The sequence below is a fragment of the Microtus pennsylvanicus genome, chromosome 13 (assembly GCF_037038515.1).
Source record: "Microtus pennsylvanicus isolate mMicPen1 chromosome 13, mMicPen1.hap1, whole genome shotgun sequence".
In the NCBI taxonomy this organism is placed as follows: Eukaryota; Metazoa; Chordata; class Mammalia; order Rodentia; family Cricetidae; genus Microtus; species Microtus pennsylvanicus.
The window spans coordinates 61,256,923-61,273,695 of NC_134591.1; the positions used below are offsets into that span (position 1 = coordinate 61,256,923).

Genomic DNA, 16,773 nt, shown 5'->3' on the forward strand with positions numbered 1-16,773 from the left:
GTCTAGACTCTTCAGTCTCTTTGCCTCATCTTTTTCTCATAGAAGTTTCTCCTTTTCTTTTCCAGTCCAGCTGGACCGCTCTTCCTGACTCTCTTACCAGGCATCATAAATTGCTTCACCATTTACCTCCCTGAGGCATTCATGTCCCCAAGTCACAGACTCTGCTTTTCTCAGTGTCTGCTGTCAAATGCGGTTTCAGCTGGGTATGATGGGGCACATCTTTAATCCCAGCACCCAGGAAGCAGAGGTAGGAGGATCTCTGCAAGTTTAAAGTCAGCCTGGGCAGTGCAGAGCGTTCTCGACCAGCCAATGCTACATAGTAAGACCCTGTCTCAAAAATCAAAAAGTAGGGGCTGGAGGGGGCTGGAGAGATGGCTCAGTGGTTAAGAGCATTGCCTGCTCTTCCAAGGGTCCTGAGTTCAATTCCCGGCAACCACATGGTGGCTCACAACTATATGTAAAGAGGTCTGGTTCCCTCTTCTGGCCTGCAGACATGCACACAGACAGAATATTGTATACATAATAAATAAATAAATATTTTAAAAAAAAAAGTAGGGGCTGGAGAGATGGCTCAGTGGTTAAGAGCACCGCCTGCTCTTCCAAAGGTCCTGAGTTCAATTCCCGGCAACCACATGGTGGCTCACAACCATCTGTAATGAGATCTGTGCCCTCTTCTGGCCTGCAGGCAGAGTACTGAGAATACTGTATACATAATAAATAAATAAATCTTTTTTTTTTTTTTTTTTTTGGTTTTTTGAGACAGGGTTTCTCTGTGGTTTTTGAGCCTGTCCTAAATAAATAAATCTTAAAAAAAAATCAAAAAGTAGACTAATAAAAACAAAACCCTGCACAAGACTGACAATCCTGGGGCTGGAGAGCTGGCTCATGGTCTTATAAGTACTTGCTTTTACAGAAGACCCCAGTTCGGTTCCCAGAACCCGTGTTCAATGACTACACATAACTATAGCTCCAGGGTCTGTGATGCTCTCTTCTGGCCTCCCCAGTCACCCGAATGCATGTACACACACACACACACACACACACACACGTAATAAAAAATAAACTACTGCCAGTTGGTGGTGGCACACACCTTTAACCCCAGCACTCGAGAGGCAAAGGCCGGAGGGTTTCTGAGTTTGAGCCAGCCCTGTCTGCAAAGAGAGTTCCCAGGGCAGCCAGGGCTACACAAAGAAATCCTGTCTCAGAAAAAAAAGAGAGAAAAGAAACCACCAATGACAAAATCTATTTGCCTTTTTCAGAACTCATTAGCCAATGCCGTTTGTTTCCCTTCCTAAGACAGAGTCTGTCCCCCCCGCCACCAGACAATCTGAACCACATAAAAGATGAAGGCAGGGCCGGCACTGATTTCCTCCATCCTCATAGACCCTTGTCCTTTCATTAGTGTCTCTATCTTTAATTACATGTCTTTACTCATGGGGGCAGCACACGCATGGAGATCACAGGACAACTGGCAGGAGCCAGCGCTTGACCTCTATGTGGATTCCAGGGCTTGAACTCCTGTTTGTAAGTCTCATCAGCAAGTACGGTTGCCTGCTGACCCACCTTGCTGACCCTAACACTGTCTTACAGATCGAAAAGAACTACTTGAAGCAGAAAGAAATCGTGTGATCGAGCCGGGCAGTGGTGGCGCACGCCTTTAATCCCAGCACTAGGAAGGCAGAGGCAGGCGGATCTCCGTGAGTTCGAGGCCAGCCTGGTCTACAAGAGCTAGTTCCAGGACAGGCTCCAAAGCTACAGAGAAACCCTGTCTCGAAGGGAAAAAAAGATAGTGGGATGACAACAGGGTTCTCAAGTGACATAGCAGGGCCACCATAGCAGGGCCACCACAGCAGGGCCACCCACCGTTCTCCATGTATTCAGTGATTATGTAGATGGGCTCCTGGGTGACCACTGCATAAAGCCGGACCAGTCGCTGGTGCTGCAGCTGCTTCATGAGGTTAGCTTCAGCCAGGAAGGCATCGGGGGACATGCTCCCTTGCTTCAGGCTCTTCACTGCCACCTTCGTGTGCCCGTTGTAGTACCCTGGAGGTGGGTAGGTGGGTCGCGGATGAACAAGGCAGTGGCCCTGGATAGGCCAGTGTCTCACATCTTGGGGACATCTCCTCTCTTTCCATACTCACCCATCCACACTTCCCCGAACTGTCCAGCTCCCAGCCGCTCAACCAACTTCAGTGTCTCCCTGGGAACCTCCCATTCATCCTCCCACCACGGCTTCTGGGGCTTCTGGGTCTGGCAAGGACGGCTTAACTTTGTGCACAGCCCGTCCGAGGCATCTGCAAGGACAAAGGGAAGCGTGAGGCAGTCACTTTTGGAGACCTTGGGGGCTCCCTCCAGCCCCTACCTCTCTCCGCGCGTTCCCCGCAGGGGAAACAGACTGGCATGGGAGGGGAGCCTACAGGATCGAGGGTCAGGTACTACCGATGGCTGGAGGGTCCCTAGGATGGACAGGGGGGGAGATAAGCCGCTAGGGTGGGCACAGGTGAAAGTGGTCTGCCAGAGCTCACTGGTGTAATGGCGGACCAGCTCGTGTAGGCCAGGAAAAGTGATCCGAGGGGAGATGTAGAAGCCGCCGTTGTCTAGGTTACGGATCTTGTAATGTTTCACCACTTCTCCCTGGTTCTGGTCGAAGTCTCTGACCGACAGTGAAAAAGATCCTGAAGAAAGATTGGAGAGGTGAGGAGGGAGGAGGAGAAATTGAAGAGGATTAAGGCGGGGGTGGGGGAAAGAGGCATTGCCTTCAGTTCATCAAGTGGCCACTGCACCACTTCCTTCAGCTCTCACCCCCCACCCCACCCCACATCCCTGCTCACCCCGGAGGCACCAGCCCTCAACCCGGAGCCCCGCCCACACGCTTAGGCCCCGCCCACCACGCCCTGCCTCTCACCCGCGGTGCTTTCACTTTCCCGGATCAGGAAGGATCCGTGCGTGTTCCCGGGCGCCAAAAGCTGCCGCTCCGCGTCTTTACGGCTCAGATTCTTGAAGAACCAGCTACATAGGGCAGAAGAAAGATCATCGGCTTTTGGTCGACCTTTTTTTTTTCTTTTTTTTTCTTTTTTTTAAATCTGTGTAGCCCTGGCTGGCCTCGAACTCAAAGATCTGCCTGCCGCTGCCTCCGGAATGCTGCGCTTAAAGGCGTTCTTCCTCCATCACTGGTCAAACATTCCCTACCCCCAGGACCACCCCTCCTCTGATTCCTATATGTTGTCCCTCCTCCCCACGCGGTCCCCTGCTCACGGTTCAGGCTCCAGGCTGTTTGCTTTTGCCACGAAATTGAAGGGGATGAAGCCCTCTTCGCCAGTGGTCAGGGACTGAGCCTTCCACCACTCACCGCTCCTGCACCACAGAGACCATCAGCATGGCCTACATAGCCACTGGAAACCCTCAGAGTCCCATTAAGCCAGGCCACCACCTCCCTGGTACAAGCTTTCTGGTACTTTCCACCTTAATACACACACACACACACACCACAGTGGGTTAGAAGGCTATTCACTGCACACGTGCACAGACATACACACACACACACACACACACACACACACACACACACACACACACACGGTGGGCTAGAAGGATACTCACTGCTCCAGGATTCGGAGCTGTTCACCCTTCTCAAAGCCCAGGTCTCCATCATGAGAGGGCTCATAGCTGTGCAGGGCAATAACCAGGTTGTCTGTAAAGACAGGAAGAGTCAAGAAGAACCAGCCTGGGGCTTACGGGAACAACAGAGCCCTAGAGGCACAGGGCAGGATGCAGACAAGGTAGAGGGGAGGTGGAGAGGGTACAGACACCAAGAGTCAAGCATCCACAGGCCTTACTCTTCACACCCTGCTAGATGGAGTCACCTTGTAGTGGGGAGGCTGGTGGGATGGAGCCATTATAGATGACCAGTGGGTCCCGAACCTCAGAGTCATTCCGAATGGGCAGCTGTGGGGTAGGAAACGAGGCTGGAGTCATTTTTCTCTGACCCTGGTTCCCTTTCCATTTTCCCACACTGACCGGGCCTTCTCTGTGGGTTCACCAAGTGTGTGCACTTGACCTTAGGAAAGTCTGTTCCTTCTAGACCTCTTCCTTACTGTGCTCCAGGGAACATGGGTGTGCTGTTATTTCCAGGTCTTTTAGCTGTGATCCGTTATTTTTTTCTCCTGGGCACACAGCCTCCCTTCCCCATCCCTTCACCCGTCCCGTCTTCCTCTTACCGTGGTCTTGCTGTCCAGCGGGACTATGGGATAGTGGCAGTTCTCACACACGTCAATGTTCTCGATCCAGTCATCGTCAGGGTTTGAGCTGCAGCCACAGCCCATGGTCCCTGAAGGAATGTAGAGAGGCCTGGAGGAGCTCCCCTAAGTCAGTTTCCCCAGCATCAGACATCCTAAAGTACAGGGCTGGAATTTACCGAGCACCTAAGATTGTCTGCTCTGGGGCTTCCATTGGCCTCACACAGAAGAGCTGAAACGTGGGATGCTAGCTCCTGACTCGGTTCACTCAGAAACCTCGAGCAACAAGTAAGTTCACAGGAGGCCTAGGCCCAAGGCTAGTCCCCACCCTCCCACCTGGCATGGGCAAACCGCCACAGGCACCTTTGTTAGTGTAGTTACCCACTTCCTGCCCCCTCAGCCCCACTAGTCCCCTACTCTGGGGGATTACCTGGGAGACATCACAAACACTTTGCCAAGCCCTGGAGGAAACCTAAATTTTGATTCCACCTCCACGACCAAAGAAGGTGCACGTCTCTTCTAATTACATGGCCCCTGCCTAGATACTGAAGCTGAGTCGACCTTTGACCTCTGCCCGTCCCCACTCCCCTCCCCCACTCACAGTACAGGTTCTTCAGAGAGTTTCTTTTAACATTCTTTTGCTTCTCACCAACAGAAAGCCTTCAGTGGCCCTGTTGCTTATAACTGCTTTTGCTTGCCTGTCTATCTGAGCTGTGGAAACTTTTTGTCAAATGAAATCAAGCAGCACTTCATAGCAGAGCTTTTCATAATCAAGCCAGAGTGAGCCCTCTGCAGCCCCGGAATCCCTGTGCGCCTCCCCCTCAGCACTGCCAGGAAAGCACTGGTTCTCAAAGGATGGTTTACCATGGAGACGATTTACGTGTTTCTTTCATCTTCTTCTTCTTTTGTAAGATAAGATCTTTCTATGTAGCCTTGGCTGGCCTAGAGGCCTGGAACTCACTATATAGACCAGTGTAGACAAGGTTGGCCTGGGACTTGCAGAGATCTGCCTGCCTCTGACCTCTAAGTGTTGGGAATTAATAAAAGTGTACAATATCACACTTTTGACCACTTTGGTGTTCAGGAAGGCCTACTCTATCTCTCAGTCTTTTTTTTTTTTTTTGTATTTTTGAGACAGGGTTTCTCTGTAGCTTTGGAGTCTGTCCTGGAACTCTGTAGACCAGGCTGTCCTAGAACTCTGCAGACCAGGCTGGCCTGGAACTCTGTAGACCAGGCTGGCCTGGAACTCTGTAGACCAGGCTGGCCTCGAACTCCCAGGGCTTCACCTGTCTCTGCCTCCCAAGTGCTGGGATTTAAGGTGTGTGTTACCACTGCCCAGCTTTTTTGTTTTGTTAATTATTATTTATTTTATGTGTGTGTGTAATTATTTCATGCGTGTGGCTGTTTTGCCTGCATGTATGTCTGTGCAGCATGTATGTCTGTGCAGTATGTACATTCAGTGCCTGCAGAACCCATAAGAAGAAGGCATCAGATCCCTGAGTTACAGTTGTGAGCTGCCATGTGGGTGCTGGAATCGAACCAACCAGGGTCCTATGGAAAAGCAACATTGCTCTTAACCTCTGAGCATCTCTCCAGCGCACTTTCTTTCTTTTCTTTTCTCTCTCTCTCTTTTTTTTTTTTTGTCTTTTTGAGACAGGGTTTCTCCGTATAACAGCCCTAGCTGTCCTGGAACTAGCTCTTGTAGATCAGGCTGGCCTTGAACTCACAGAGATCCTCCTGCCTCTGCCCACTAGTGCTGGGATTAAAGGCATGCGCCACCATCACCTGGCTCTTTCTTTTGGTTTTTTGAGACAGGATTTTTCTGTGTAAGAGCTCTGGCTTTCCTGGAACTCCCTTTGTAGACCAGGCAGGCCTTGAACTCACAGAGTTCCACTGTTTCTGCCTCCTGAGTGCTAAGAGCCACCATCATCCCGCTCAATTTTTTAATCTATTGTGCTACACACACACACACACACACTTATTGTGCTACACACACACACACACACACACACACACACTTATTGTGCTACACACACACACACACTTATTGTGCTACACACACACACACACACTTATAGGCATGCATACACACACAGGTGCACACACAGGTACCCGAATACTCATATAACTTGTACTCTAAGCTACTTTGCTTTCTCGAAACACCCACCATTATTTTCTTAGACCACACCTTTGTATTTATGACTCTCTCTCGCTTTCTCTTTCTCCCTTTTTTTCCCCCTTGTGTGTATGTGTGTGTCTCCCTCTGTGTGGATGTAGCGTGCAAGCCTGTGCTTGGGTGTGGAAGTGAAAGGACAATTTTAGGGAGTAGATTCTCTCCTTCCACAATGTTGGATTTTGAGGATTGAACTCCAAATGTCAGGCAGTAGCAAGCACCTTGATCAGATGCAAGGCATTGCCTTCTCTGTGTTTGTGACTCTCTTCACCTTCAAAGTTCTGCTCAATGTCACATCACACTCTGTGCGGGCCCCTCAGGCTCCTACAGCACTTACTCAAGCCACAGTGATCAGCTGTAATCATGAGTGCCATTATTATGACCTGTGTGTAGAGACTAATGCTTCTCTCATCCCCCTCCTCAAAGAGGGCTTATTTTTATTTATATCTGGATGTCCCTCCATGCATACACATATGTGCAGGTGCCCACAGAGGCCTTCGGATCCCCTAGAACTGAAGTGACAGCAGGTTGAGCCACTCGACTCGAGCTCAGAGCTTTTAAGTCCAGTGAAAGAGCAGCAAGCACTAACTCCTCTCCTACCCCCTTGACGGACAGTGGTGCATCAGGAACAGAAACTGTGTGTCACCTGCCTGAAAGCCTACCGAACCTATCAGTGGGGATGTGGGGGCTAGGCACAGATTCTCCCACCTGTAGAGGTCTTGCAAACCATCACACCTAACCTCTGGTTTTATGTGTTTCTGTATGTGTTTATTTTTCTCATAGGGTCTCACTGCACTGCCCAGGCTGGCCTAAAACTCATGGCTTCAGTTGGTCCTTCTGCTGAGCATCTTGAGCTTTTGGGCACACACTGTCAAACAGAGCTTTGACTTCTGATTCTGGAAGATCAAAGCAAGCCCCAGAGAGGCCTAAAGCCACACATCCGCGGTTGAGCAAAACAAGACTTGCTAATTTATGCTGTGTCCAAGTGGATGTGGGAACGGGGGGGGGGGGGTGTTTCTGGTTAGCAGAACTCAGAAGAAAGTCTCGAAATTCTGAAAGGCCTATCTTCCAATATTAGCTGTGTTCTAGACACAGCCATGCAGGCCTACGTTCCCGGCACTTGGAAGGTACAGGCAGGACGATCAGAAGTTCAGGGTGGTTCCTCACTAAATAAAAAGTTCAAGAACCAGCCTGGGTTCCATATAATCTCAGAAGCAAAACAAAAAGATAATACTGGCCTGCATGACTTTGTTGAAAGCATTCTTGGGAGCCTTGCTTTTCCTCCTCTGCTACAGAGGCTTGTCACCCCTATCTCATCATACATAGTGTTAGCTTAGTTTACTAGTGCTGGGAAAGGCACCCCACAGCACCCCTTCAGCCTCATCCACCCCTGCCTGGGAGTGTGGGAAGATGGGACTGAGGAATCAGGCTCTTCAGGCTCACGTTTCCTCTGCTGAGCAACTCCTAGGCTCCCACAGGTACCGGGACTCACAGTCATCTCCCTGTGTATTTGACTTTAAACAACATGTACCCATTATAGAGGAATCATAAAGCACCCATGGAACATTAAGCTAAATCAAGAGACTCCAAATGGCTTGCGGATTTGCCTACACCCTAAAGCTCAGTCACCAGCACTAAATAAGAAGTAGGACACACCTGTGTTTCCAGCACTGGGGTGGAGGCAGGAGGGTCAGGAGTTCAAGGTTAGCTTGGGGTACGAGAGACCCTACCTCGGAAACAAGACAGAGACTCAAGAAGCGAGTACACAAGCAGGCCCACTCTTCCTTCAACCCCACTCTTGGGAGGTCACGTGGCAGACGAATCTTTGCTCTGCCAGAGTCGACTCATCATGGCTACAAGCGGTGTCTTGTCAGCTCAGCTATCTCATGGTCAGAAAGGCAGCAGGAACTCCCAGGAAAAGCGTGGGCAGTGAGTAAGCACCCTGCTTGTGATTCACACGAACCTGGGAAAGCACTGGTTTCCTAAGGGTACCACAGCAATAGCCTCAGAAGGACTGTGCACTTGGAGCATAAGGTGGCTCTCAGGCTTGCTGTTTTTGGAGGCTTTGGGGAAAGGCAAGAGAGACCAGATGTGACGGGGCCTGCCTGTGATCCCAGCTCAGCACTGGGCGGCAGATGCAGGCAGATTTCTACTAGGCTGAGATCAACCTGGTCTACATAGTGAGTAGTGAGTTCCAGCCCAGCCAAGGCTGCAGAGTGAGATGTAACAACTGTGTCTCAAAGGGGGAAAAAAGCAAGAGAAAAGATTGGGGTTAAGAGGAATGATGCAGCCGGGCGGTGGTGGCGCACGCCTTTAATCCCAGCACTCGGGAGGCAGAGGCAGGTGGATCTCTGTGAGTTCGAGACCAGACTGGTCTACAAGAGCTAGTTCCAGGACAGGCTCCAAAACCACAGAGAAACCCTGTCTCGAAAAACCAAAAAAAAAAAAAAAAAAAAGAGGAATGATGCAGGGGGTTGGAGAGATGACTCAGTAGTTAAGAGTACTGGCTGCTCTTCCAAAGGAGCTGGGTTCAATTCCCAGCACCCGCTTGGCAGCTCACAAGTGTCTGCAATTCCAGTTCCAAGGAATCTGACACCTTCACACAGACATACATGCAGGCAGAACACCAATGTACATAAAATGAAAGTAAATAAATCCTTAAAGAAAAAAAGATCCGGGCAGTGGTGGCTCATGCCATTAATATCAGCACTTGAGATGCGGAGGCGGGCGGATCTCTGTGAGTTCAAGGTCAGTCTGGTCTACAGAGCAAGTTCCAGGAGTGGATCCATAGCAACTAAGAAAGCCTGTCTCAAAAACCAAAAACAGAAACAAACAAAAGAAGGAGGAGGAGGAGGAGAAGAGGAAGAGAAGAAAAGGAGAAGAGGAGGAGGAGGAAGAAAAGGAGAAGAGGAGGAGGAGGAGGAGGAGGATGCAGGGCCTAGAGAGATGGCTCAGTGGTTAAGAGTACTGGCTGCTCTTCCAAAGGAACGGGGTTTAAATTCTAGCACCCACATGGCAGACCAGCTCACAACCATTTAACTTCAGTTCCAAAGGATCTAATGTCCCATCATCTTCTACCCTCCATGGGCACAGGCACACAAGTGACATACAGACACATAAAACAACTTAGGGAGTTGGTGGTATACACCTTTAATCCTAGCACTCGGGTAGCTCTCTGGAGGCAGAGACAGGTGGATCTCTATGGTTTGAGGCCAGCCTGGTCTCCAGGCAAGTTCCAGGACAGACCCAAAAGGTACAGAGAAACCTTGTCTCAAAAAATAAAACAAACAAACAAAAATCTTAGGAGAAAAAAATAACGTAAATAAATAAAAAAACTGGGCGATGGTGATGCACACCTTTAATCCTAGCACTCGGGAGAGAGAGGAAGGTAGATCACTGTGAGTTTGAGGCCAGCCTGGTCTACTGAGTGAGTTCCAGGACAGCCAGAGCTACACAAAGAAAACTTGTCTCGAAAAACCCAATTAAATAAATTATTTAAATGAAATGAAGCCATGCCACGTGCTGCAAGGCTTGATGGTACAAGGTTGTAATTTGGGCTGCTGGTGTGAGAAAATCAAGAGTTTAAGGCTAGCCTGAGCTAATTCACAAAACCCATCTGGGTCAGGAGAGACGGCACATGTCTTACAGAGCATGCTCTGCTTTGGCACAGAGTCCACAACACCACTGTGGGCAGCTCACAACTGTAGCTCCAGCTCCAGAACGGCTCCACATAGTTTAAAAGGTAGAGAGATGGCTCAGTGGTTAAAACACTGGCTGCTCTCCCAGGAGATTTGGTTCCCAGCACCTACATAATGGTTCATACCTATCTGGAACTCCAGCTCCAGGAGATCCACCCTCTTCTGGCCTCCTTTGGCACATGATTCACAGACATGCACATAAAATTATTCACATACATATGAAAAATAAATAAAAGCTGTTTCGAAGCCGGGCGGTGGTGGCGCACGCCTTTAATCCCAGCACTCAGGAGGCAGAGGCAGGCGGATCTCTGGGAGTTCGAGACCAGCCTGGTCTACAGAGCTAGTTCCAGGACAGGCTCCAAAGCCACAGAGAAACCCTGTCTTGAAAAACAAAAAACAAAAAAAAAAACAACAAAAAAAAAGCTGTTTCGAAACAGAAGAAAATTTAAGACAATAAAGGGACTGAGAGGAGCCAGGTGATGGTGGCACAGGCCTTTAATCCCAGCACTCAGGAGGCAGAGGCAGGCAGATCTCTGTGAGTTTGAGGCCAGCCTGGTCTACAAGAGCTAGTTCCAGGACAGGCCCTAAAGCTACAGAGAAATCCTGTCTTGGGGGAAAAAAAGGATTGAGGTGACCTAGAGAGGTGGGTGCAGAGTTAAGAGCACTGACTGCTCTTCCAGAGGTCCCAGGTTCAATTCCAGCACCCACATAGCAGCTCATAACTATCTATAACTCCAGTTCCAGGGGACCCAAAACCCATGGCAAAACACTGATGCACATAATTTTAAAAAAAATTTAAAATAATTTTTAAAAAGAGGACTGAGAGCCATGTATAGTAGCCAAGACCTTTTGGAGAGTAAAGGTTGGGCCCTTGAAATTTGAGGCCAGTCTGCGCAACCTAGAAGGAGCTAGAAGCAGGAGGGTCAGTAGTTCAGGCCATCCCCTACTATATAGAGAGTTCTAGACTAGCCTGGGTTACAACAGACTCTGTCTTAGGAGCCTAGAAAACTGAAGAATCTTAAGAGGTAAAGATTGACAGCCGGGCATGGTGGCATAGACCCAGCACTCCGGGAGCAGAAGCAAGCAGATCACTGTGAGTTCTAGGCCAGCTTGGTCTACAGTGTGAGCTTTAGGAAAGCAAGGATTACATAAAAAGAAACCCTGTCTCAAGGAAAAAAGGAGAAAAAAAAAAGGCTAGAGATACAGTAAAACACCTGTTTAGCATACATGTGGTTTTGGGTTTAACAAACAGCATCACCAGAAAAAAAGTCTGAGAGAAATTATCAGTTTGGCAAATTATATTGTTTCTTCAGTGTATTTCCCATTTAAGTCTCTGATTAAATTTTAAACTATAGATTGGGGTGCTTGAGAGATGGCTCTGCAGTTTACAGTACTTACTGCATCTACAGAGGACCTCATGCCGGGTGGTGGTGGCGCACGCCTTTAATCCCAGCACTTGGGAGGCAGAGGCAGGTGGATCTCTGTGAGTTCGAGACCAGCCTGGTCTACAAGAGCTAGTTCTAGGACAGGCTCCAAAACCACAGAGAAACCCTGTCTCGAAAAACAAAAAACAACAACAACAAAAAAAAAATTGAAAAAAATTTGATCTATACTGCTGGACATGATAGTGAATGCCTTTAGTTCCAGCATTCAGGAGGCAGAGGCAGGTGGATCTCTATGTTTGAGGCCAACCTGGTCTACAGAGCAAGTTCCAGGACAGCGAGGGCAACACAGAGAAACCCTGTCTTGAAAAAACAATAGTAATGATAATAATAAATAGTAATAAACTGGGCAATGGTGCATGCCTTTAATCCCAGCACTCAGGAGGCAGAGGCAGGCGGGTCTCATGAGTTCAATGCCAGCCTGGTACACAGAGTGAGTTCCAGGACAGCCAGGGCTACAAAGTGAGATCCCTTTTCAACAACATAAAAGAAACAAACGACAGCTAACCTCTGGCATCCTCACCGACATGTGTGCAGAAGCTTCTGCATACACATGTGTATGCAATATGTGACCTCACATACACAGGGCTGGAGAGATGTCTCAACACTTAGGAGCTCACACCGATTTTGCAGAGGACCCAAATTCAATTCCCAAATTCCACTGTGGGTGACTCTCACCCACCCGTGATTCTGCCTCTAAGGTATTTGATGCCCTCTTCTGCCACCTTTGATGGACACCCGCACACACACAATTTTAAAAGCTACATACACACCAGCCGATAACCAATAAGAATGGGGGATCCACGAAACCACAGGAGCTGAGTGACCTCAACAACACACTGCTTTTTGCGGGGAAGGCGAAAGCAAAACAAATTATAGCTGGGGGTGGTCACCCACCTCTTTAATCCCAGCACTCAAGAAACAAAAGCAGACAGATCTCTGTAAATTTGAGGCAAAGCCTTTCTACATAGCAAGATACAGGATAACCAGGACCACACAGAGAGACTCTGTGGGGGGAAAAAATTACAGGCAGACCCCTTCGTCCTAAACTGGTGGTGTTGGGAGACAGGCTCCAAAGCTACAGAGAAACTCTGTCTCAAAAAAAGGAAAAAAAAAAAAACAAAAAACAAAACAAAACAAAAAACCCTCCATTCTTAATGGACCATTCTCTTACCCCTGTGTGTGTCTATATATCAAGCATCGTAAAGGAAGCGTGACCATTGCTTGGTGTGGTGAGCTCATCTTCATTAGTTCCAGCACTTGGGGGCAGAGGCAGCAGGGTCTCTGTGAGTTCTAAAACACATGTACATTCAGGCACTTGTACACATAATATTTTTAAAGAGGTTTTTTTTTTTTTTTTTTTGAGACAGGGTTTCTCTGTGTAACCCTGACTATCCTGCCTCCTGAGTGCTGGGATTAAAAGTGGGCAGCAACAACACCTGGCTAATATTTTTAAGAGGTTTTTTTTAAAAAAAAAATAAGTGAGGATCCCAACATTAAAACAATGTAAACTTCTCATTGTCTGAAATGGAGAAGGAAAGAAGAAAGAAAATGCAGTCCTCAGGACTCTTAGGATCACAGAGGGAAGATTCTGGTACAAGTGAGGAACCTCCCCTTCTCCACCGTGCTCAGAGGTGAGAGTGGCGTGGATTCTAGCATCTCTGGCTAGGACTTGCGATGCTCTTGGTCGATTTAAAGCAGTGTACAGTCCACAAAGCACTGTGCACCCATTATTAAAGGGCTGAGCCAAACCAGTGCTTCTAAGTTAGAGAGTGGGGTCATAGCTGGATCTTAGTTCCCACCTTACTTCTTCAACGCAATGCCTTGCAGCCAGCAAACACAGTGGCCTTGTTCATGTGGGATTTAACATATAACACATCAGGCTGTCAGAAGTGAGTCCATCCTCTCTCAGTTTCTCTAGGTGTTTTTGTTTTGTTTGGTTTGGTTTTGATTTGATTTGATTTTTGTGCTTTGAAAGATAATGTTTCTCTGTATAACAGCTCTGACTGTCCTGGAACTCACTTTGTAGACCAGGCTGGTCTTGATCTCACAGAGATCTGCCTTCCTCTGCCTCCCGAGTGCTGGGATTAAAGATGTGCAACCACCACTGTCCAGCCTCTCTCTAGTTTTTTTTAAATTTATTTATTTATTATGTATACAGGGTTCTATCTATACAGTGTTCTATCTGCATGTATGCCTGCATACCAGAAGAAGGCATCTGATCTTATTATAGAAGGTTGTGAGCCACTATGTGGTTGAGGGGAATTAAACTCAGGACCTGTGGAAGAACAGGCAGTGCTCTTACCTACTGAGCCATCTCTCCAGCCCATCTAGTTTTTATTGTTGCTGGGCTTGGTAGCCCAGGCCTTTCGTTCCAGCACTTAGAAGCCAGAAGCTGGTTGGTCTCTATCTGTTTAAAGCCAGTGTACATATTGTGTTTCAGGCCAGCCAGGGCTATATAATAACAACTTGTCTCAAATAATAGTAATAATAAATTAATTTATATTTTCAAGACAAGATTTCTCTGTGTAACAGTCCTGGATGTCCTGAAACTCACTTTGTAGACCAGACTGTCCTCAAACTCAGAGATCCACCTGCCTCTGCCTCCCAAGTCCTGAGATTAAAGGTGTGAGCCACCACTGCCAGGCAATAAATTAAAATTTGTTGTGTGTGTGCATGTGCATGCACCCACAAACGTGTGCATACCATGGCATGCATGTGGAGGTCAGAGGACAAAGGTCAGGTGTCAATTCTCTCCTTTCATTGTGTGGGTTCCACAGATAGAACTCAGATATCATGCCTGGCAGCAAGCACCTTACCCACTGAGCCACCTCGAGAGTCCCTGGACTAGATTTGCTGATCTCAGAATTCTGTTTAGGAGTCAAACACATCAAAATGAATTCTGATTCTTGTAGACTTGGTCACAGTTACCAGCTTCATAGCCATCAGCTCATAAAGCTGAGCCTAGTATGCTTCTTTTATCTCTTTGTAAAATAAAGCAGAGGCAACACTTTTCCGTTTCCAGCAACAGACCTATTAATTTATAAACCACTGCTTTGGATTTTCAGACCACTGCTTTACACAGAATATGGAAAGCATATTCTGGCCAGGGGGTCATGGGTGCAAGCCTCTAACCCCTGCACTTGAGACAGAGAATTCAAGGCCAGCCTGGTTTATGGTGTGAGTTCCATGACAGCCAGGGCTACACAGAGAAACCCTGTCTCAAGAATATAGGCAGGCCGTTCTGTGGCGGACTGCTGATACATGCTGGGCCACTGTAAGGCAAAATCTCTTAGACTTCATTTAAAACATTTGTGGCCCGGTGTTGTTGGCGCACGCCTTGAATCCCAGCACTCAGAAGGCAGAGACAGGTGGATGTCTGTGAGTTCGAGACCAGCCTGGTCTACATAGTGAGTTCCAGGTCAATCAGAGCTAAACAGTGGAGCCCTGTCTCAAACAAACAAACAAACAAACAAACAAACAAACAGTTTCTTGCCTTTTTTTCTTTAGCAGCTGAGATTTGAACATTGTCAATCTCACACGTGTTCCGTGAAGGGCAAACCCACACTAACCTCATCATGATACTAAAAACTTAGTCTTGGCAGGCAAAATAAATAACGTTTAGTCAGTAGACTAGCCATTTGTCCTGGCGTAGAGATTAATAAATAAGCCACGCTACCCTCAAAGTCACAGAAGCCTACCTGTCCCTGCCTCCAGAGCACTGCGGTTAAAGGTGTGTGCCAGCACTCCTGGCTTTCCCAGTACTTCAAGTGGTTTGTTTGTTGGAAACAGGTCTCGGTGCCCAGGTGAACCTCTTGCCTTAGCCGGCCGAGTTAACTGTGCTTACTGTCCTGTGCCCAAGGCCTTACCCACGCTGAATAAATACATGTTCTTCCCCTGAGCTACAAGATGGGTTTATTCTCTCAAAACTGGGACTGGCTTAAGCGCATAACTCATTCTGCTTGGTAATCACTGTTATCAGTAAGGGCTACACAGTGGTTAGTGCATTCTGCACTTTAGTAGTGGTCTTCGTCCTGGTTAACTGTGGGTCCACTTTGCATTACGGGAGTTTCGAGATGAGGGAACCTTACTGGCTGTCTAAGTGTTATCAAGGCTCCGTTCACTGTGTCCATGTCGTAGTGACTCAGTTTTGATTCCATGATGGCTCAGTCACTCAGTGACGAAAGGTCTTCGGAAGGATGACTAAACCTTCCTCTCCACACACTTGGCTTTTAAAAAACCAGTTATTATGGTAATTTATTGATTGTGTGTATGTGTGTGTGGGCAGACATTTTATGGAACCAGTGAGGAGGTCAGAGGGCTGCTGGTGCGGTCTCCCCACCACGCGGATCCTGGGGATCTAGTCTACATTGTCAGTTTTCAGTGAGAGCCTTAACCTCCGGAGCCATCTCATCCCCCACACCCCCCAGCACGCCCCTGACTTTTTTGAGACAAGACCCTGCTATGTCGGCCAAACTGACCTCAAACTAACAACAATCCCCCTGTGACAGTCTCCCAAGTCCTGGGATTACAGGTTTGAGCTACCACACCCAGTTTAGATTTCTGAACTCTCAGACCCTCTCCTAATTCCTGTATCTGCAAACTAGGAAGAAAAACAGGACCTGCATCTCGGACAGTTATGAACATTAAATATGACACGTGGAAGACCCTGTGGAGTAAAATGCTTCCTTCATACAGTGCTTGATCCATAATGACTGCTTTTGTTGGGGCAGGGCCGGTAGGGCACGGCTCAGGACTGACTCACTAAGTTGCCCAGGCTGGCCTTGAACTCGCTCTGTAGTCAGGCAGGTCTTAAACTTCTGATTCCCCTGCCTCATCTCTCAAGCAGTCAGGATAATAGGCCGGTGCCACCAGCCAGTCACAGTAAGTCACTAAATAGATGGGAACAATTTCCGCTCCAGGCTAGTACATGTGTTTCATTCTATGGCCTCCAGGCTGGAACGGCCTGACATTTCATTTTTCCTCATGATTTCGGGCACTTCCACTTTTTCTTCTCTAATGCATTTACCTGAAATAGAAGCTTTACTACCATAAATGGAAAATTGGTGTCACCAGCCATAAATAGCAGATGCACGTCAGCGCACATTAGGAGATATAAATTAGCAATTGCACATGCTCATCCATCAGCCTCCAAAATTACTCCATAGCCGGCATCTTAAAGGCCGCAGTGTGGGAGATGCTGCCCTGTGAACGAGAACTTGGAG

General features: G+C 48.0%; 1 protein-coding gene across 1 annotated transcript in view; it reads right to left on the minus strand.

The window, feature by feature from the left end:
• Lck (LCK proto-oncogene, Src family tyrosine kinase) overlaps positions 1-16,773 on the minus strand; it is a 29,259-nt gene that overhangs the window by 6,950 nt on the left and 5,536 nt on the right. The window contains exons 2-9 of the mRNA XM_075945123.1: positions 4,218-4,327; positions 3,864-3,945; positions 3,601-3,691; positions 3,256-3,354; positions 2,906-3,009; positions 2,526-2,675; positions 2,142-2,294; positions 1,864-2,043 (exon numbers count right to left, since the gene is read on the minus strand). Of these exons, the coding sequence (XP_075801238.1) occupies positions 1,864-2,043; positions 2,142-2,294; positions 2,526-2,675; positions 2,906-3,009; positions 3,256-3,354; positions 3,601-3,691; positions 3,864-3,945; positions 4,218-4,322 (964 nt within the window). The 5' untranslated portion in view covers positions 4,323-4,327. The remainder of the gene's footprint in view (positions 1-1,863; positions 2,044-2,141; positions 2,295-2,525; positions 2,676-2,905; positions 3,010-3,255; positions 3,355-3,600; positions 3,692-3,863; positions 3,946-4,217; positions 4,328-16,773) is intronic.